Source organism: Ailuropoda melanoleuca, chromosome 2 (genome assembly GCF_002007445.2).
Source record: "Ailuropoda melanoleuca isolate Jingjing chromosome 2, ASM200744v2, whole genome shotgun sequence".
NCBI lineage: Eukaryota > Metazoa > Chordata > Mammalia > Carnivora > Ursidae > Ailuropoda > Ailuropoda melanoleuca.
Genome location: NC_048219.1, coordinates 44,066,466 through 44,089,359, shown reverse-complemented (window position 1 = coordinate 44,089,359; position 22,894 = coordinate 44,066,466). Strand labels below are relative to the sequence as shown.

Below are 22,894 nucleotides of genomic sequence, written 5' to 3'. Positions count from 1 at the left end.
CCTTCTCCCTCAGCTTGTGTTCCCTCTCTCGCTGTTCTCTCTCTGTCAAATAAATAAAAATCTTAAAAAAAAAAAAAAAAGAAAAGAAAAGAAAAGCTCCCCAAAGAAACTTTGGAGCAAAATCTTTCATCTCTGACTACTGTAATAAAGTTAAATACTCTTGCCCTTGATGAACCTATGAAGAACTATCCTATATAGACCTATAATACACTGTTTCCTGATTAGAAAATCACCTGATTGGTAAGGTCACAATAACAGTTGATAGCTAAACATTAAAAATTATTTCCATGTCCTGGAAAATAGCCCATAAAGATAGTTTTACCAATTTAGCTACAGTCTATGATATGCAATGCAATAGCCAGCATAGTATGTACTTTCTCCAGTCCCAGAACAAGGAGGAGTTAAGCTCTCTAGAAGAATGGCCTTTGTTTTTCTTTGTGTTTTGTTTTGTTTTGCTTTAGTTTTTCATAACCGATATCTCCAGTCCTATCTTTCAATTGGTAATGATAGGAACTGGGTGAGAGAGCTGAGACGGTTTAGCACAAATCCAGCCCCTCTGTTAATCAGCAAGTCGATATAAATGCCAGTGTGCACCACACTCTACTAATGGCTGGAAGGTAAGGATGCGAGGAAAGGGAAGTATAAGGAGAAAAGTATCGCAGCCTCCGTTTGGTACAGCTGGTATGAGATCAGACTTAGTATCTAGGCTCAATTAGAGAATGAGGAAAGGCAAAATGTAATGCAGTGCTCTATCTAGATAAGATAATTATGGCTTCGGGAGTTCAGAAACAGGGAGTAGCAAGGTACTGGAAAAAATAACTCCAAGCCAGTATTCTGCTGATGGAGATTCAGAATCATTATCTTCAAATACAAAAACAACATTATTATCCTTTGTGATTTACAATTGCTGAATTCAATGTTAGATAGGCCTAACTTTTAACAGTTTTGAAAAATACTGTATTCTGTTGCTGTTGTTATTGTCGTTGTTTATGGAAGAAAGTGCAGCAAAGTGACAAGCTTACACAGAGGACAATTTCAGACTGGAAATGGTGCCAAGAGATGGAAAACAGAAAAAATCTGGAATCTGTTATAGTGATTGAAAATGATTATTTTAACTATGCATGTGAGTGTGAGTGTGAACGTGTTTGTGTTTAAGGCTAAATTTAAAATCACCTAATATTGATTTTAGTTCTTCATGACCGTCACTACGTGTACCATTTATAACCTCTCCATTCTACAAGAACATCAGATACATAGTCACTTAAGTACTTGCTTATATTTGTCATCTTATAGGAGCTTGGTTATTCCCCCAGCATTGTTGATAGCTCATTGGTGGTGGCCACTGTGTTGTAGGCTTCTTCATAGGTGAACCTTTAAAGCTATACAATTCTAACGTTCATTATTTAATATAACCTTTGAGAAATTTCTAAGACAAAGGTCTAGACACTAGGCTCCATGACTCCATTTGTGGAAAGCACTGGGGACTGAACAGCCTGGGTGGCCCACTTTGTACTGATGCAGATTGAGGACACAGAACTCTCTTAAAGAGTTAGTAGACCAGGTGTGTGGTTTACTTTGACAAAACGATTTGCTCAAAAACTTAGTTGGTTTCCAGTCTAGTTAATTTAATTTGTTTGCAACCTTAGGAAAATATTTTTGGTAGAAAGAATTTTGAATACTGGTGGCTTCAATCTTTTACTTACTATCATCTTTATTCTCTCTCAGTCAAACACAGCTACATTACGGAGATCAAAAATGGTGGGCTTGGTTGTAAAGACAATACTCTTGGTTTGTCTGTGCCCTAAAGCCCACAGACTTTCCATGACCATCTTGCTTCACGTTGAGGTTGATGCTTTGTAGCTACCTCTTTAGTGCTTTAATTGGAGACAGAAACAATTGGCTTTTTTACTGCTGCAAGGTATAAGTTACCAGACTCTCCATCACTTTAGAGGGTGGGGTGCAGGCGGATCCTCCTTTGGCAAAGGTGTATTCCTTCCCATCTCTGTAGACCAGCCAGCACTAAATTGAATTCAGTACTCCAAAAGTGGCAAATGCAGGCAACACACATGAACCTCCTGAATTCTCCTATTATTCTTTCTTCCTTGAAAATCATATTTGGAAGTTCAGTGCCAGAAGAATTTAATATTATATATTGAACAAACAGTTGTTCTTCCAAAGATGCTACAATATCCCTAAATGAGTGGGGACCTGAAATTTATCAAGATTGCACTGAACCAGAAATAATGAAACCAATTTGTATATTTTGAGTTCAATGAAAAATAATTATGTTCACATGCACATCCTTTAATGTAGAATTAGAGTGGGTGCAGAAAATAACTTGTTAAGGTTTTCTAAAAGATTATCAAGTTCCTATGACTAAAATTGAACATGCACTTAGTGATATCACCAACATTCAAAGAAATGTGCTGATTCTTATAGGGGAGAACAATAACAAAGGATTCTTATGACATGGACCTTGCCCTCAAGGAACTAACCACCTGTAAACTCTCATCAACTACTTCACCCCTTTCCCTGCTCCCTTTACTTTGTACATGAAGAAATCATTCCAGAGAGGAGAGGTAATAAAGAGCATTTACTCTTTATTCTTTACCGAGGCCTTCCATTGTTGGCATTGCCAACAAAACATGTAGCAGTGTGAAATGCCCATGAAGGAATGTCTCCCAATACCCTGTAGACATAGAGCGATAAAAATTGTGGATGTGTCCCCTAACGCGGCACTTCTCAAATTATATTATACACTGAAATATACTGAAAACCTTGGCAAAATACAGACTGATTCAGTGATTTTGGACCAGAGGCTAAACTTCTGAATTTCTTCAAGTAACCAGGGATACTAATGCTATGAGACCAAGGCCCACTCTTCATTAAATAGTAAGGCTCTAGGGGAAGTCTTGTTGGGTCTGAGAATGGCTTAAAGGTCACCATATACTAGACTCTGGACATCTATCTCAAAGGCGCAGGGTCTTTCTAGTCCATTCCCTAAGACTTAGCAACTGTGAGAGACTGACACTGACTAAAAGCTATATGAGACCATGACATATTCTGAGTGGACCCTCAAATAATTACTGGTTAATGTACAATAAGAAATTGATTTGGATTATAAAGTTCATATTGGCATGATCAGCTCATTCTGTTCCTAAAGTGAAGCAACATGAAAAGCCACATCATAATCAGAAATCTTTTATTAATTCTTCCTAAGAAATCACTGTCTGAGGACAGAAAATACTTGAAGTCTATGGGATCAGCCATTCTCTCCCTGTAGCCAGACCTGCATCAGACACCAAATCGCAATCAGCAGATTGCTTTGTGATCATGGAATCTGACAAGGGGAGAAAAATAAATCAAACAGTAAATGGCATTAGTCTAAAATCAACATCCCTTCATTCATCTTACCAAAAAATGGCAATTTTAGCAGGGGAAAAAATATGCATGAAGTTCAGTAATTCTGGCTCCCTTTTCTCTGAGTGGTACATCCATCCATCTCTAAACTACCCCCTGCATCCTGATTTGCCCTTGACTGTGCCTGCAGCTGACCAAATCCTGGATCTCTACTTCCGTCCTCTTAGGAGTAACATATTCTTTGTTTAGATGTGTTAATATATTCAATCAGGTTTCTGTCAAGTTCTGTTTGCCGTATAATTTCTTTTGTCTTTAAAAGGTAATTTTGCATATATCTGTTCTGATCTGTTGCTTTCATAATTTAACTCTCAGAAGGCAAGCTAATTTCCCTCATTTTCAATTCTGCAAGTGAGATGGGGGCATAGCCCATCCAAAAAGGCAATTCATTCAAATTCCAGCCAATTATCTCATTGCTTATTTCTTCAACTGATTATTTGATACCCTGCAAAAATAAGAAAAGTATTCTGAAATAAAAATTTTTAAATGAGCTTTTCCCTCTTCTTGAAATACTTTTAGACAGTTCCCACTGAAGACCACATATATGAATTATCCTACCAATGTTCAAACCGCATTAAATATTGTGCAGTATTCCTATTAATTTCTACGAATAATACAGTCAGAGCCTATACATACTTAGCAAATTTATCTAAAGCCTAATATTATGAAAAGGCTTCAGTCTTATGTACGTACATAAAAGCTATAGCCAAACTACTTCCACACACAAATAAATCATGTTCCATTGACAAGTATTGCTTTATTAGCTGTTTCTTTGAAAACTGGAGTAACTTTTCCCTACAGAAACAATGTTTCTTCATGCATTCATTCATCTTTTCATTACTGAATATGGACTCGGTGCCAGGATCTACCTCAGTTGCTGGAATACAATGGCAATAGGGCAGACATAACCCCAATCTTCCAGAAATGTATAATCTATGGTAGATATCAGCATGTTATCAGACAAATATAATATACAAGTGTGAAGCATGACTTTCTAAAGAAATTGATACTGAGTCTGAGACTTGAAGAATGAGTGAATGTTAGCCAGGCAAAAAGGAGAAGTTAGAAGATTTTGAATGAAAGAGTATATATATCAATTCCCAAGGCAAAAGAGACTGTTTCCCTGACAAGTTCTGTTTACTGGTATACTGAAAGTGGAATCACAGATTGCTTGAGATAAGGGAAAGAGAAAAGATCTAGTTGTTAAATCTTAGGTCTAAAGGGTATAAGAGTCTTAAAAAGTTCATATTATCTAATGCGTAGTATTTTGGTGGGGAAAACTGAGGCCCATTAACTAGCCTAACATATTTACCTGAGAGCTGGTGGTGGAGCCCACATCACCTGATGCTCCCTGCAATCACTGCCTCAAGGATAGAATTAAGTGCACATGCCTAATATGTTAGGTTGATTTGTGCAATTGTATTCAGAGTTCTAATTTAAAGTTACATGAATTCCTAATATTATCCATTAGACTCAGAGACTTTAATTAGCACATTCTTATGTGAGCACACCTTCATGTATATCAGTTAGGGATTGAGCTCCATAGCACTTAAAGATGTCTGATAAACAGAGTCTTAAACAAATTAGTAGTTTTGTTTTCCTTGTGTAACTAAAAGGCTAGAAATAGTTAGACTGTCCCAAAGGTTGGCACCACGGTGTTGATGGGGACCAAACAGTCTGTCCTTTTTTTCCCCCTTGCATGTTCTTGTTGTCTCATTTGCACAGGAGGACAGATAGCGCTCAAACATCACAACCATATTCCAAGCAAGAAGAAGGGAGCGGCACAGGATGGCTGAATTGGCTATCTTTTGAGGAACTTTCCCAGAAACTTCACCCAATGTCTTCTACCTTTACTACTCTCCCTGAAATGTGCCACATGACCACATATGTAAGGAAAGCGAGAACATATAGGTGCTTTAAGGGCCGAGTGATGCCCCAACATGATCAGCTCTTCGCATCTAAATCAGAAATCTGTCCTGGGACTCAGAAGAAGTTGCTGCTTTTCCTGGTTTAGCCATTTCCTTGATCTGTGACTTCGAGCAAGTCACGCCATGTCTGTGAAATTCATTCTCCTGATTCATGAAATGGAGTGGGATTGAGTAAATATATTTAGTTTAGCAAATTCCAAGAAACTGGGTTCCTCTGATCTTTTATATTGTAACTAGCCATTTTACCCAGAGATTGGCCAGGAGGAAGGGAACAGAAAAAGTAAGTTCAGGTTCCTCAGTGGGTATTTTGCTCTCTTCTGTACCTCTTGCACCCTTACCCAGGAGAGACAGCAAGACAGCAAGGCGTAGGGCAGAGACACAGAGGCAGATAAAAGCAGATCGGTCTGGCAAGCTTGCTAGTTTACACAATGCATCTCACAGCTTTGGATGTCATTGGCTGATGAACAGGTAACAACACAGGGCTCAACCAGATTTTTAACCTTTCAAATTGCTATGTGGACGAAGTGGATCATGAATATCCCAGTGTCCAAGCTCTTTCTCTTCCTGCAGCAGTTCTTTCTGTTCCTGTAATCATGATCTATTTGGGTCTCACTTTAATGCAGACAGTTGTTTATTTCTAGATAGAACGCTCTTTACAGTCTTAGGTGGCATGCAAAGGCAAACTCATATTTTATTTCTTATACGTTGGTCTAGTTCAACAAACTTGCTAATTTCAATCACAAACAATTTCTATTCTTAACACACCATAATCCATACCCGTATTCAACAAACCCACAATATTCCAAAACCGGAAGCAGTGTCACCGTGAGACTTCACATGTGGGAGGCGGAGGCCTCCAGCAAATGAGAATTCTCCACGAAACTCTTACCTGCTACAAGAACTCAACCTCTGGAGCTTTCCTTCAGCCTTAGGCTCCTCCAGGGGCACTTTCTTTGCCAGTCATCTCAGGAACTGAAAATTGCTTTTAAGATGGTATTAGCAAACCAATCTAAATGGCCATCCTTTTTCAAGTGTTCATTGATTACTCCTCTAGCGGTCCCTTTGGGGATGTAACAAACCAGAAGCCAAGGTGCCATGTCTATCCATTTATTAGTGTCTAGCACAATGATATGGGCAGCCAGACATTTATTAAGTAGTGTTGTTTCCATAGCAATGACTCCAACCTCGAGGAGGTTAATACACTTAGACATTTGCAAAAATAAAGTTGAACACAGAGAGATGTATTCAAGTGAACATATACTTGTAAGTTTGATATTTAAAGCCTCTAGACCTCAGACGTACAAGTCTGGACCCTGTGTTGGAAATCGATGTTTAAGCACGAGTGTGCAACAGTGGTATAAAATGCCTGTCAATTAGCAGCAACAGATGCTTTGCTTTTCTCAATAGTGAGAGAGGAGTTAATGTGCAGGTTACTGGAATTGAGTGTATTAGCTCCTGTTCAGAATACTGAAAAAAAGTGTGGATTATGAGCTTGTGCTCCCCTCAAACAAAAAAACCCTTTGACACAGCAATGATAATGAAATGGTCTTGGTCCGAACAGAGCCTTGCTTTTCAGTTGTTTACTTGTCCTTTTCCCTAGGAGCAATTAGAATTTCCCAGAACCTCAACATCCTGCTTTCTGCCTTTGTTTAGACTTGCTGTATGTCGCAAGCCTAATGGGCATTTTCAGTAGTTGTGATTAAGAATAAGGAATGGAGATCAGGGAGGTCACAAAGGCTTAGATGGTTTGTTAGAGTTTTAAACTCTAATGAACGACTTGCAACAGAACTAAATAAGGCTTATTTTAAACCCAGAAATCATCAGTATTCTAATATAGGAGACAACGGCTGATGCCCAGAATTATTTTGAGAAATTAAAGCTCCTACGTATGGTCTAAACATGGCATGAATTTACAGTACAGAAAATTGTCTGTCACCCCTGCCCCAATATCCAGCCTCATACTGGATATTATATGAAAATTAGCTGGGTTCTAGGCAAGGCATATTAGTTTGTGCCAGTTTTATACCCTTGACTTTTGACAAATACATGCTCTAAAAAGTATACTTTGAGGATATCAGCTTGATGTACAATCACCTCACATTTCAGATTTTAAAAATCTTTTTTATTATTTTTGTTGCTATTAGTTTTATATGTTTCAGCCAATTATTTTGTTTGACCTGGATCTTGGCAAAATCGATTTGGTCAATCATACAGAAAACTACTATTTATTTTTAAAAATGGTAAATTCATGATGCTGACTCAGACTATGATTAACAATAGATAGATTTGTGCTTTGGGGAATTATGAGAATAATATTGTATTGATTAAATAATGTAATGGCATCTTTCCTAAATATGCTTTGTGAGGCAACTAAACACATGGTGACTCCTCTGTCTTGACTTTCAGAAAACTTCAGATAAGTCTGTCCCAAAATATATTCATGACTAAGAAGGAAGTAATAACAAAATGCTATTCTTGGCTAAAATGTGTCCCAATTTCTAATATGAATGTTCACATATATATGAGCTCTTCACTCATTAATGTATTTGTTTGTTTAATGCAAGGCTCAAAACGAAAACTCCTTTCACTTCTTGACTGATCATCAGTTTAATTTGGCAATTAGCTGACATACCTAGAATCACAGATAGACATCACTAAAACTATCTTTTTCCATGAATCGTAGGCAAACAAGCAAGCAAAAGCCATACAAGTACAACAAAAGCAGCATCAAACAATTACAAAAGCTCTGAACTAAGCTTTCAGCTACAAACTAAATGCTTTATTTACTCTCCAGCCTTTCAGTTTCATTAAAGCTTATAAACATTTTAACTCATTTTCTTCTGGGGACTATGATGATTTGTTCTATAAAATTTAATCGTCATGCCTTCATGTGTTAAACAGAAAGAGGTGGCTAGAGTCATATAGTAAGATTTCAGAATATTTTCCTTAAAAAAGTAATAATAATAATAATAATAATAAGTACCCAGTATAAACAAGGTTTATAAGTACCATTAAGGAAAAATTTTACTGTGCAGCATAAAATAATTTGACTACTGGAAGTATGCATTTACAAGTAAGGAAAGTATTTATAATACAAAGATTTCATATTCTATCTTTTAGCTGAAAGGTACATTTAACTACTGGGTCGTGGTAATATGTCACTTTCCAATTTATAAGTGTAAGTAATTCTATTACTTGTAAAGCCATACAGATCCAGTATATTACTCAAGTTAATGTACCAGAGCTAGTGGGAAAAAAGATATATTCAAGACCCCCAATGAGCTATATATAGTCTTAGGCAGGGAGGACAAATAGGAAGTTCTGTGAGAGTGTCTGTGGTACTGGGATACAAATGTAAATATGTGCCACTTATCAAAGAAAATACCATGTATAAAAAAATCCAAGCCTATAACAACAAATTAGAAACAACTTCTTGTTTTAAAAATTACTAAGCTATTATTCTCTCCCTTTAAAACATGGGCTCCCTTTGGAAAACTCCTATGTGTATCAAATGATTATGAAAATCAGTAGATAACATTGTCTAAATTACAGTAAGTATTTAAAAGGCTTTATCCGGTCCTCAAAATTACTTTGCGTAGGAAGTTTGATGTTTTTATCTGATTTTTTAGGACACTGAAGCACCAAAAGATTAAGTAAGAACCCAAATTCACAGAAATAGTGGGAGTTTTACTTTGTTCTACAAAGTTTTGTAGTACCTGTTACACTACAACCAGAAGCACTAGAGAAGAAAGAGCGTTTTAGCAAGAATGGGGAAGGTGGACTGACCCCACTGGGGAGCCACATGTGCGTCTGAACTGTTTTGAGGGTCACCCGAAATATGACTCAAGTCACCAATTTACAGCTCAGCTGGGAAGAGAAATCCTCAATGACCTCATATATAATGGTGCTTTTTGTCTCCTTTTGCCAAGGAGACACACTGCAGCTTTCTCTCAAAGTAACCCAAATAAAATCTAAGCATCAGATATTTATCATCTCAACCCTGTGCTCAGTGAGGGCAAGAGCCATGTGTAACCCCAATAAAACTGGGCTATCTTGTTTTAAAATAAATAAGTAAAAGTGACTTCAAAAACCTTAAAACAATAATTTAGCTCATTGCTGAAAATTTCCTTAAGGATTCAGGACAGTCACCAAATTACTCCAACAGCAATAAAGATCAATCTCTTTATTTCTCTTCAAAATGCACTAACCCTTGTGTTAAGTGTTCAAATATAGGGTTGTTTTGTTTTGTTTTTTCTGTCTCTCTTCCAAGCTCAAACTGTTCTGGCTTGCATTCTTTCCCCCTCCTTTCCTTGGTCTCAACCCCTCCTTCTACCCCCAGGTTATTAATTTTTCTTTCTCAGTCAGTTCCTTTCTTGTGAGAAATGATTTTTTTATCTTAGATTTTACAATCGATGCATTACTTTTAACAACAGATAACAAGGGATTCTTACCATCAAGAAATATATATACACATACAAATACACACGTATATATGTATACATATATACATATGACATGTATGTAATTCTTATAATTTTATTTTATATACTACATATACACACACATATATAGATATGTATACAGATAAACAGATTCTTACCCTTTTATTTTAGGGTGTTTATTCACATCCCCACTTATATGTTCTTTTATTTACCATTGGAAAACCAATTCCCAGCACTGGACTCATCACATAGTAAGTTCAATAAATGTTTAACTGACTAATAATGAACAAATTATTTGTTCTCTGGGTTTGCTCATCTGGAATATCCAAATGACCTGAGCTCCTTGGGAGATTCCTGGAAGCCCAGCCCTGTTTCTGTTCTCCCAGGTTTTCTCCCTGGGGTCTCTAGACAGTATCTCAGGGGTAAAAGATTAGAATTAGTGGTGCAAGGACTAAACATTTAGCAGAAATGATTCTTCACTAGAAGCTCATCATACTCTAAAGTCTTAGGGCTCTTGGGTATGGAATGCATATTCCCCGTCAAGGAAGCTTGAATTGGTCTCTAACCTGCTCACTTCATAAACAAAGGGAATAAAATGACTTCCCTAAAACAACCAAGGAAATCCATAATCTAACTGACAATAAGCAACAGTGCCTTCTCTCTTGATACACAGTGTTGATTGAATGAGTGGGATGGAAGTGCTATCATTTTATGAATCTTTGAACTCATACATTGCATATGCTGATATACTTCATTGTGAACTGAACAATGACAGAAATCCATTACAATACGAAATCCAGGATGAGTAACAGAAAACTGAATTCTTACATGTCTCCATCATGTGGAAATCAAGCAATAGTAGCGCAATTGCAGTTTACCTGAATTTTATTCTAAGTATCAAGAAAGCAGAAAAGTAGCTGCATATAAACAAACATTACTAGAAAATGTAAGTAACTGTTCAAAAAAGCGCAGACGATTAGACTAAAGTATAGGTAATAGCAAACGCTTATCAATTCCTGTATCATTTCTGCTTTTTGCTGGAAATATTACTTTTAGAACAATCTTCCCTCAAGTCATTTTTCTAATACTCAGCTACTGCGTTCATAGCAGCCTCTATATAGAAAATACACTTTTGAAACTGCACTGAACTCTGCAATACTTAATAAATTTTATCTCAAGTACATAGTTTTGGAATATGATGGAAATGGGGATGAGAGCGGGAAAATCACAATGAAAGAGCAAAGGAAATAATGTTGTGGGTCTGCATTTCTCTAAATAAAATTGAGACATCTCCTTCTTGTCTCCATTTTAGTCTCAAATTATCCTCAAGGAATCAGAAAGTTTTGTTGAGACTCCTAATGCTTAATTCATTGATTCAATACATTACTGTATTCTCTATTTCTGTGTTAGTGACAATTAAGATTTTAAGTGAGAGTAGATTGATTACCTTACATTTAAAATTTGAAATGTGATTAAAGAGAGAGAGAGGAGAGGGCTAAACCACAAATTTAGGATATTAACAAGGACCATAAAAAACATTTCCTCATCTCAGGGGGTCATGTTTCTTCATTCCACCTCCCATAGCCTCAAATGGATGAGACTGGGGACATGGCTTCTTATGACCTTACCAGATGGCCTGTCAGTGTGGTGATGTGGTATCTACATGGGAATGAAAGGAGTCAAGGAGGGACATAAACATCTCTTGCTCCATCTAACATTAGTCATGTAATGCAAGCCTTGGGAAAGGCAATGTAGAGAGCCCTCCTCCAGGCAGAAGGGGAGATCAACTGGCTTTTGCCTAGGTAAAAGGTATTCTGAAGTCAGTCCTCTCCGCTGGCAAGAAGAAAGCTCAAGTTTGCCTCCGGGTCCCTCCAAAATGGCCCTCTACTTTTGTCTCCCAGGGTCCACTCCCCTGACAGTTCCTAACCCACTTCCTCTCCATCCCTCACGTCAATTCTTTGACAACTCCTTCTGGATCAAGGTCCCAGTAACAGAGGCCTAAAATGTAATATTGTCACTTGTTTCTCCTCAATATGAGTGAATCCTTCCCCATTCTGGCCTCTACCCACACCCGTGTTATCCTTCTACACAGGAAGTTTAGTTACTTTTCTTTCACAGAAGACCTTACTGGCCAATTAAACTTGACCTGAGAGAGTGGAGAAGAGGGGACACCTTTGCATCCTGTGCTATAAGACAGATACTCTCCTTAATTTCTTTGAATTTTTGAAATGCAACAAAGTAATTTGAAACCAAATATTTGTTTCTTAATTCAAATAAGTAAAATTGTTGTATCCTACTAGAGTATATTTTAGGTTTAACTTCCCAGGACATTTTCATGGTTGGCTCCTACTATCTTGTTATTGTTAAAAAAGAGGTCTGCAAACTACCGCCCATGGACCAAATCCAGCCACTACCCATGTCTGTATGACCTGTGAACTAGGAATGGCTTCGATCTTTATAAATGGTTGGAGAAGTCAATGGAATGATATTGCATTGACATATGAAAATCATTTGAATTCAAATTTCATTGCCAATAAAGTTTTGTTGGCATATAGCCTTGCACATTTGCTTATGTACTGTGTATGGCTACTCACAACTAGAGCTGAGAAGTTGCTAAGGAGATCATTCGGCCTACATAGCCAAAAGTATTTGCTCTCTGGCCCTTTAGAGACAAAGTTTGCTGACTCCTGTTTAAGAGCATGAACTCAGTTAGACTAGAGAGATTTGGGTTCAAATCCAATTCTGTTACTTACCAGCATGTTACTTCATCTGGAGGATATAATACCTATCTGACAGTACTGTCTCTAGGAATAAATGAAAGGATGCACAAAGACTATCACAGCAAATTGCCTGATGTAGATAATGTTAAACACATGCTTTTAAAAAAAGTTGGCTAACGATTTTATTACTACTTGCTGCCTTCTCTGTGCTTTAGTTTCCTTACCTATAAAGTACAGAAAATACTATAAATTATTTTGTTGCACCTTGTGGATGCATTTTTCTAATGACAAAATCAAGATATTAGAAATTCAAATACTAAGAGAAGTTAAAGGTAATAGTAGTAATCCATTCACTTAAATATCTATATTCGTTTCCTAGAGCTGTCATAGCAAATTACCACAAACTGGTTGGCTTAAAACAACAGAAATTTATTCTCTCACAGTTCTGGAGGTCCAAGGTCATGGTGTTGGCATGATTGGCTCTTTCCAGAGACTCCAAGAATCTGTTCTGTGCCTCATTTCTAACTTTTGGTGGTTGCCAGCAGTCCTTGGTGTCCCTTGGCTGGTGGTAGCATCACCCGATCTCTGCTTCTGTCTCCAATGGCCTCCTTCTTTGTGTGCCAGACATTATATTAACTCATGCCATATATTTTTTTATGATTTGACATAGATGTGGACATAGATCAACAGGAAGATTTATCAAAATAAGCAGAATCTAAAAAACAAATTTAGAAAATTTTAAAGAATTACCGAAGTCTGTTCAAGAGGGTACTCTCCTACCTGAAATGTTCCTAAGAACATTATCTTCTCCAGCCTAATCCACTCCCCCACTGCCTCCAATAATATTCTGCCTCTCTCAGTATCTCTGACTTCACTTATTCCATCACATTTGTTTCACATTCCTTTTCCCCCCAAGTTTCTTGCCATTTCCTTTTTCTGTCTCTCTCTGTACCTGGTGAAGAAACTCAAGAGTCAGCTGGCACTCTCTGTGTGTTCCTGTCTGCATGCCAATACTTGTTGCTCTGTCCTATTTAGAGGGCCTGAGTTCTTGATGAGGAAATATGCTCTGCACAGAGACCAGTACAATGTTGGCAATCATAGGGAGAGACTTATTTTCCCCGCTAAGCAAATAGCTTATTACCGAAAACCACTAAGAACCGTGATGAAGTCTGTATACAAGAAATGACATGAATCATAAAAGTCTTAGTCAGGCTTAAACTATTGTGTATATATATACATAGAAGCATGCACAAGCACAGAAACTCCAGCTGTTTATTTTTTCCTTTTCTTTTCTTTTGAATATGTCGTAATTCTTCAGTAACCTCAAGCCAAGGATTAAGTCAAGTAGGATCTCAGTGGGAATCTGATCCAACCCTGTTTCTGGATAGAATTCATAGAAAGGCTCAAAGCAGCAGAAGGATGGCTTCCTCCCAGGAAGCATCAGGGAGTGTTTTCCTTACTACCATTTTATTCTACCTGGTTACTTCTGAATAAATGGGCGATAAAGAGAGGATATCGGTGCTGGTTCTTCACCTGAAAATACCATGCAAAATCTATGTGCTTTCCTAATCATTTCTGATTGGCAGGTACTCCCAGCTTCTCTTTAGAGGTAGTGGGATATGTAGCAGAAGTAAGTGAACTCCACACTAGGAACCAGAAGACCTGAGTTTTAACCACAGCTCTGCAGTAAGAGAGCATGGAAAGTCACCTGAGGTCCCAGGGCCTGGGAGAAAGTTATCTCGAAGTCTTCTTCTGGCTCTGAGTCAGTGATTATATGACCTGTGAGTTCCAGTTTTATCCTTGTGAGACTGATTAATAAGTAGTCTATAGTACCCACGTATTATTTATTGCCTTGGCAATTTTATGAAATCTATTGGTATCCAGAACTGATAAAACATAGTTATTCATAAAAAATTTTTCTTATTTCTTTGAACTACAAAAGAAAATTATGATCAAATTTTCTACTCTTTTTTTTTAAGTTTTTAGTGCCTGGAATACATCTCTGTACTTGTGAACACTAAGGGAGGAGAGAAGGATGAGAGAAAACAAGAGTAAAGGAAGCACTGAGTTTGGTTGTAGAAATTGATGTGCTAAAGAAACAAGAGTTTTTATTTTTCTCAGTTTTTAGAGAAAAAAATTAAAATAAGGGAACATGGCAGAGTGAGGGAAATAAAAGCTAGTAGATTCACTAGTTACCATTAGAAGATCTTGCCAAATTTATGAGACCTGATACTAAATGTCCTAATTCTTAAATTTTGGAAACAAAAGTATGACTGTGTGGTGATGATTACGTAAAATGACACATATATTCTCCCGCATGGAGCTGGTCATCCTAGAGCAGTATTTCTCAGACTGTCAAGTCCATCCAAATCACCTGGGAATCTTGTTAAAATGCAGATTCTGATTCACTAGGCCTGAAATGGGCCTAAGATTCTGCATTTCTAAGAAGCTTCCAGGTAATGACAAAGGTTTTGAGTGGCAAGAGTAGAGGTTTTAATAAATGTGGAGTGCCTTTGCCCTTCATTTTTCCCCTACAAACATAAGTGCATATTTACTTTGAAATGATAGATTGGGAGGTTGGTTTTGTTTTTCTTGTTTTGTTTTGTTTTGTTTTTCTGATCAGCATGCCCATTCTGTATCAAAGTCATCTATCGCCTACAGTCAGAACAAAGGACACCAACAGTGTATCATTTTCAAGTCATCTCATGTCAACCTGCTGGGACAAGTCCCCCACACTTTCACTCAGCACTGTGATTCTTTCTTTCTTTCAGCAACCATTGCCAGATTTCAAATGCTAAAAATTTTTGATTAAAGTTGTCACCCTTCTTTACACGAGAAAGGCAGTGTTCCCTGTAAAATTCTATCCCTGTGCTTATTTCAAACTTCCCTCTATTATGAAAATGTCACAAAAAATAAATAAATCTCACTCCTACGTTCCTTCAGGCTCATGGTTTTACTATTTTTGATGCTTATTTCTCCAAGTGATAGCAAAAGGCTTAGCAACCATTTACTTGTCTTTCTAGTTCTTTCAGTAAATAATAGAAGATAATTTACTCTCCCTCTGTATGATTGGAGCATATTTTAAATTATCCATTTAAGCTTGGTCTGTAATTAAAATTACATGGGCATTTAGGACATTATTCTGCAAAAATGCACTGTGGGCTTTCTCTGATCTAGCTCATAGAGTCCAGGTGCAAAGCAGCATAAAAACATTGAGGGAAAAATCAACCATATCTTGGGTTCATGAACTGTCCATTTATCTACCAGCTCCCAGGCAAAAGCCGTAGATATGTCTTTCCAGAAGATTAAGTATTTTCCAGAGTCAGCAGGAAACCTGAAATCTTCTTTTGCTGCACTTAAGTAGACGGTAGTCCTATTATTCCTGCCCCAGTATGTTGGACGGAACAATAGCTCTCTGAAAAACAAGCAAACGAAGAAGTATATGCCTGTGGAAGATACTATTATTTTTCATATATATTCACTTCCTTCCAGTAAGACAATTACCCAACTCTACCAATTTCTAAATGATGTGCTAGCCCTCCCTACTATTGACATCTGTGGCTATGTGACTTGCTCTGGCTAATGAAATAGCAGAAGTGGTAGACAGAAATCCCAAGAACTATTAATAGTTCTTTCTCAGACTTTCCCTCAGCCATGCGAAGGGCCTGAGCCAGGTAAGACATAGGCCTTGGAGCTTGCCTTATAACAAAGAAGACACACGGACGAAGAGCAGTATTGCGGCTGACCTACAGTCAGCAAATTACGTGGGCAAGAAGTAAATGTTGTTGGAGTCACTGAGATTTTAAGACTACTGCCACAGAATAGCCTAGCAAAGATGCTGTTATTCCAGTGATTTAAAGGAGAGGGGAATGAAGTCCCTCAACTAGACAGTAAAAATATCCAAGTAATTTTCTACAGTAGTTCTTAAAGGTAAGGGAGAACTCAAAGGCCTTGCGCTTGAGTAAATCTATAACTGGGGAAGGTATTTGGATTCCATCTGGATTCTAGTGCTGCTTAATTGGGAGTGCATCCTTTGAATACTGGAATGCAAATGACCATGAGGTACGTGGGGAAAAAATCCAGATTATTAATATTTGCAGGTGTATGAGGGGAGTAATGGTAAGCGCTGCAATAAATTTGCTATCCTTATCCTAGAACCAGGAAAAATACCAAAGTAAACCTGATGATATATATGCAGCATTTTAAAGAAGGAAATAAGATTTTCCTAGAGTCTAGGGAAAATTCATTCCTTCAAATAGATGTCAAAATAATAGCAGAAAAGTTAACAATGCAGAATAACTTCTAATGAGAAAGTTTGCTCTTTTTACGCTCTCATTACTATTTTTTAAATTTTGCTAAATAATCTATATGATTTATTCATGCTCATCTGAATCAAACCTTTGGCACCTATACTGCAACTAGAAAGGTTTTTTACCACAAGGGAATAAAAGGAACTTTAATAATTCATCATTAGTATATCTTTGTGCCTCCATCTCACTTCAGCCCACAAGCCAGCAGTGGAACAGATTCAGAAAATGACCCCTAAGTAAGGAAGTGTAATTACTCAGAGTCAGAAGTATGGTTAATCATATGTTTTTTTAAACTCTAGCAAAAATGCAATTTAACAGTCTCCTACATCTCAGTGATTCATGAATGCTATATTTATGCATATTCATGAAAGAAAGATCTAAAAAGAATACTTCGTCACTTTTTTTTTCTCTTTTTGATAGAGGCAGAACAGATACTAAAATGACACCTAAACCATCTGTTCAACTCTGAAAACTCTAGAATTCAACATGATTGGTCACACAGGACTCTTAAGTATCTGTGTTTCCAGGATTCATGGTTGCCCTTAGCTATTTGAACACCAAACTATACAGAGAAACAATGATATTGAAAATGTGGGATCTTAAACATTTACATTTAAAATGACTGTGTTAATAGCTTCTCTAGGGGTGCCTGGGTGGCTCAGGCAGTTAAGCTTCCGGCTCTTGGTTTCAGCTCAGGTCATGATCTCACGGGTCACAGTATCAAGCCCTGCATGGGGCTCCATGCTCAGCGGGGAGTCTGCTTGAAGATTCTCTCCCTCTGCCCTTGCCCCTACTCTCTCTCTCTGTCTCTCTCTCCTCTCTCAAATAAATAAATACATCTTTAAAAAAAAAATAGCTGCTCTATTGTCATTGTATAAAATGTTTAGAATTATCCATTCAAATGTGGCTTGTAGGTTTGCATTCATAAATTCAAGTGGGCACATAATTTTATCCAGTTTGGTAATTCTCTTCTGTTTAAGGAGTGAAAGATAGAGGAACTAGTGAATACAGAAGAAAAATACCCTTTTAAACAGTGTGATCATTTAGCTTATCATCCAAATTGGGAAACTTCTGAGAGTAAAGGAAGGCCCTATTAAAAATTACATAAGCATTGTCCCAAGCAAACCACGATGTATAATCACAGTGGTTATGGAAACGTTTGGAATATAAATGCTGAATCAAAAGTAATAGGACCATTGATCCTTGTTAGAGGCTTGCTTTGATTATATTCATGATAAACTTCTTAAACTTGCTTGATCACTTTATTGGCTAACAGAAAGGTGGGCCTGTTGAGATGGCCTAGTGAGATTGAAAGTTGCCTGTCTTAAAACTTGATCTCATAATCATAGCCAGGATGTGCTAAGGACTTTTTATACAACATAGTATTTAATCCTTCCTGCAACATTATGACATGGTTTCCAATTTTACAGAACACAAAATTGAGTCTCAGAGACATTAAATAGCTTGTTCAGCTCCATATTGCTAGTGCAAAGTGGGCTCTGATTCAAGTCCAGTTCTAGCTAGCTAGTAAAAGCTACATGCTTTCTTAAGTCTCTTGACTTAGATCCAGGCTTCAGAGAACTAGGAGACTAAAATCAGGAGAATCTTTCCTATTTCTTAGAAGAGAATGGATATCAAGCTCACCCTTTTATATAGTATCAAATCGTTTCTCATTTAGTGGCTATTTGAATCTTGTCTGGTCCTTCATGAGACCCAAAACGTTTACCTTCATGAGACACAAAACACTGGGTTTGATGGCTAAGGATAATTCTAGTCACTCTAACAAAAGTCTAGTGTGATCTTGTGGAAAGAAGATGGAATTTGTGCTCAAGCATTTTGAGATTGAAACTGGTAGGTGACTTTGGGAAAATTGTTCTTAGAGTACTAGTGTCTTCATTTGGTAGTATTTACCTTACAGTATTGAAAGAATGGCAGTAAATTGGATAAGATGGAATACTATGCAATGCCTGGCACAAATTAAGATCATATGTAATGAGCGTTGATTTTGTTACTTCTCCCCCTTGATAGCACCAAAGGGCTTCAACCTAGATAATGGGAAGGGTAAGAAATATAAAAAAGAAGATCTGGTTTCAAGTCCTGGCTCTGTTATTTGTCAGCATTATAGCCTGGAGATAATCTCTGAGATTCAATTTCCTCATCTTTAAGTAGATACTATAATATCTCTCAAGATCATTGTAAGTTACATATGAAAGTTCTTTATAAAACTGCATTTAGGGGGTGCCTGGTTGGCACAGTTGGGTAAGTGGCTGACTCTTGGTTTTGGCTCAGGTGATGATCTCAGGGTCCTGGGATCAAGCCCCATGTCAGGCTCTATGATTGGCAGGGTGTCTGCTTCAGGATTTTCTCTCTCCGTCTGCCCCTCCCCCTGTTCTCTCTCTCTCTCTCTCAAATAAATAAATAAATCTTTTTCAAAAAAGTACATGTAAAAATTCTTTATAAATGATAACTTCTAAATGTAATTGTCATCATTATCAACACCACCCACCACAGCCAACACGTCATCTTCATGACTGGGGCAATGTATGTGTAGGTGATAACCAAGGACGCCAAACTTGAAGCAAAGGTGATGCAGCTTCAGACAATACTTTGAGAAAACACTGGATAGAATATAAAGGCAAAGAGAGAAGTGGTAGGATTGAAGATTGAAAAGGAGGTCCAAGCTGAGATCTTGGGAGTCTTTTGCAGACTGAGAAATATGTACAGCGTTTGGAATCCCTGAAGATCTGAACTATGTTGTGATTTAAGAGATAGTGTGGTGGGATGCCCGGGTGGCTCAGTTAGTTAAGCATCCAACCCCTGGTTTCCATTCAGGTCAAGATCTCAAGATTGTGAGATCAGGTCCGCCTAGAGCTCAGCAAGGAGTCTGTTTGAGCTTCTCTCCCTCTTCCTCTGCCCCTCCCCCAAATCATGCGTGTGCACGCTCTCTCTCTCTCTGTCTCTCAAATAAATAAATAAATCTTTTAAGAAAGAGAGAGAGATTAGTGTGGAAAGGTGAGTGTAATATTCTTTTGAGTATTAGGTTCTCTGACAATAGTGGGATCTGTCCGGAGCCAATCACAATTCCACCTGTCAGGTATTTCATATACATATTTTAGGAATTCAATTGAAAGTGTAAAGTGCTGTTTTTGTTGCTATTATTGTTTTGTTCATTTGTTTGTGTCAAAATACTTTGCTCGAAACTTTTGGGATGATGTGGTACTGTGGTAGCAGATATACAGCTCAATGCCTTTATCAAAACCTACAAAAATATACACATTAAAAAACAAACTTTATTGTATGCAAATTTTTAAAAAAACAAACAAACAGGATATCGGGGAAACCCAGGATGGAATGCAGACTGTGAGAAATGAATCTGACTGTGTAACATGTGAATCACATAACCACACTGAAACGAGTAAAGAAGAAAGGAGCTGATTTAAGGAACTTTGTAAAATTGTGTTTTGATTTGATACTATAAGGCTAAAGATAAAAATGAACTATACTCCAGTTGGTAAATTCATCTCTCATAAGACTATGGTTATCAATTCTGAAACTAATATTGCATGTATCCTAGGGTTGAGCACATAAGTAGATGTATTATGGATAATGAGAGTCAACTTTCCCATTGTCTAAGAAAGAAATTACAAATAAGCAAAAGTAAAATGCTAGAATTAACCATTGGTGTGTGATTGAAGTTGAGAATACCAATATGACCTCATGCTGATTTTAATGTATATACAGATAGATACAGAAATAAAATTAGATGTGTGTGTGTATATGGGTTAATATACATACACACGTTCTTTAATACTGCCTCCTAGGAAGCCTAGATGTACTGACACCCCAGTAGCAACAAGCACTTCTAAAACCCAGATCTTTTTTTTTTTAATACCATTCTTCAATAAAAGAAAGCAGGTATCCTTGGAGAAATGGTTGATTCTAGGACTGGGCAGGAAAAATACAAGATAAGCCTAGAACATCTTGTGATGCCAAGATGTAAGAAAGTGGGAGAAAGAAAAAAAACAAAAAAAGACAAGGGGCATGCCAAAAGAATACAGGAACTACCCAAAAGAGCTCCAAATGACCAAAAATGGAATAATTTGACCTGCAAAATAAATATTGATAGTATTGGACTATAATTCAAAGAATAAATAAATATCCATGAGTCCATACTGATATAAATAAATTGTTTAATAGATATACAAGGGGGAAGACAATCCTTCCTTATAGTATTCCAATTATTAAATGTAGGAATAAGGGAAAGAGAGAGCCACCATCAGAACACCATAGTAATTATTGCTGCAGGCAAAATCTGATAGATCTTAAAATAAGTGGAACGCTTTTAAATAGAAATAGGATATTTCATAGCCTCAACGTATCTACCGCAAAATATGTATTAATTACAGTGGTGATCTGAACATACATACTCTACCCTCCAGAGGTGGAGTTTAATTCCTCTTCCCTTCAGTGTGGGCTGGATTTAGTGACTCCCTGCTAATGAATAGAGCATATAAAAAGAAAAATAATAACTTTACAGTGGGAAAGTAGGACAAAAACTATTGTTGTTAAGGTTAATATCACAAATAATAAGACCCATTGACATAATGTATCCCTGATATGCTAGGAAGAGAAAGGTGCATCAGCTCTGTGGTATTTCCCCCCCAAAAAAAAAAATCGGTGTTTAATCTAATCATGAGAAAACATCAGAGAAATCCAAATTGAAGGACCTTCTGCAGAGTATCAACCAGTACTCTTCAAAGTGTCAAGGGATGAAAGACACTGAAAAAATATTAGAGGCTGGAGAAGCCAAAGCAGGCAGGGGAACTAAATGCAACATTGTCCTGTGAATTAGATCTTGGTACGGAAAAAGAACATTAAAGGAAAAACTGGGAACATCTGAATAAAGTGTATGGTTTAGTTAATGGTATTTTATTAATGTTAATTTTTTAGTATTAATAATTGTAGTGATTACTGGTAATTGATACTGATTGTTGTCTCATGGCTACATAAGATTTTAACCTTAGTGGGAGCTGGCTAAGGGGTATATGTGGACTCTGTGATCTATCATTCCAACTTCTCACTAAGTCTAAAATTACGTCAAATTAAAAAGCTTAAAAATGTATGTCAATGGGGCTCCTGGGTGGCACAGCGGTTAAGCGTCTGCCTTCAGCTCAGGGCGTGATCCCGGCGTTATGGGATCAAGCCCCACATCAGGCTCCTCCGCTATGAGCCTGCTTCTTCCTCTCCCACTCCCCCTGCTTGTGTTCCCTCTCTCGCTGGCTGTATCTATCTCTGTCAAATAAATAAATGAAATCTTTAAAAAAAAATGTATGTCAAAATAAAGACTACCTTATTAAAGTCATGAGCAACTTAATCTGTTTAATGGAATTAAACAATTAGACTAGAAATACCTTATCAATATTTCCTTTCTTTCTCATTTTGACTGATGTCTTCCAAGTATTTGATGTAACTTTCAAAACTTTTTGAACTTGACATACCCCCTCCCCCATACCACCTCCAGGTAACATTTGTCTTCAATAGGCCCAAATTTCCCTGATTTCACCATACTTGGGAATCCGTAATTCCAAGCCCTCACATATCAGTATTTAAGACTCTGTTTCCTTCCATTCTTTCTATGATTTCTCCAGTTTTTTGTGCAGTCCTTAAAATGGTTGTCTCTCACATGTGCCTTCCCAAAGGTATTTGTGTTTTTCCAAAAGCAATTTGGGAGACAACTCTATCTGCCTTGAAGAACTAATTCTTTAACTACAATCAGGCCTCGCAGCATTTAGGTGTCTGCAGTGGGGACAGTCTTTCCTGAATTCTTCAAATCAATCCGTAGAATGTTTCTAAAACCATTCTAACTCATAGCTTCCCTAAGTGAAGGGCTTTTCATGCTTTGAAAAATGCATTTCCACATTCCTATTCATTTCATGCAAAATAAAAATCGTACATCTGCTGAGGTGTTTTTATTTTGCTATTTTACACATCTGTTGTTCTGTATCCCTTCGTATTAGGAAGATTTGTCACCATGTGTAGTCATAAAAAAAGGACATGAGAAATAGGTTAATTGAACA

The 22,894-nt window shown here is 37.2% G+C and overlaps 1 protein-coding gene across 4 annotated transcripts in view; it reads left to right on the top strand.

The window, feature by feature from the left end:
* The window catches only part of NEGR1 (neuronal growth regulator 1), an 808,029-nt gene that overhangs the window by 651,356 nt on the left and 133,779 nt on the right, over window positions 1-22,894 (top strand). The window contains exon 7 of one of the 4 annotated variants that reach the window (XM_034653700.1): window positions 5,143-6,938. The exons of the other annotated variants lie outside the window; for them this stretch is intronic. Coding sequence (XP_034509591.1) covers window positions 5,143-5,213 — 71 coding nt within the window. The 3' untranslated portion in view covers window positions 5,214-6,938. Of the gene's footprint in view, window positions 1-5,142; window positions 6,939-22,894 lie in introns of those variants that run through there. 4 annotated transcript variants of the gene reach the window in all.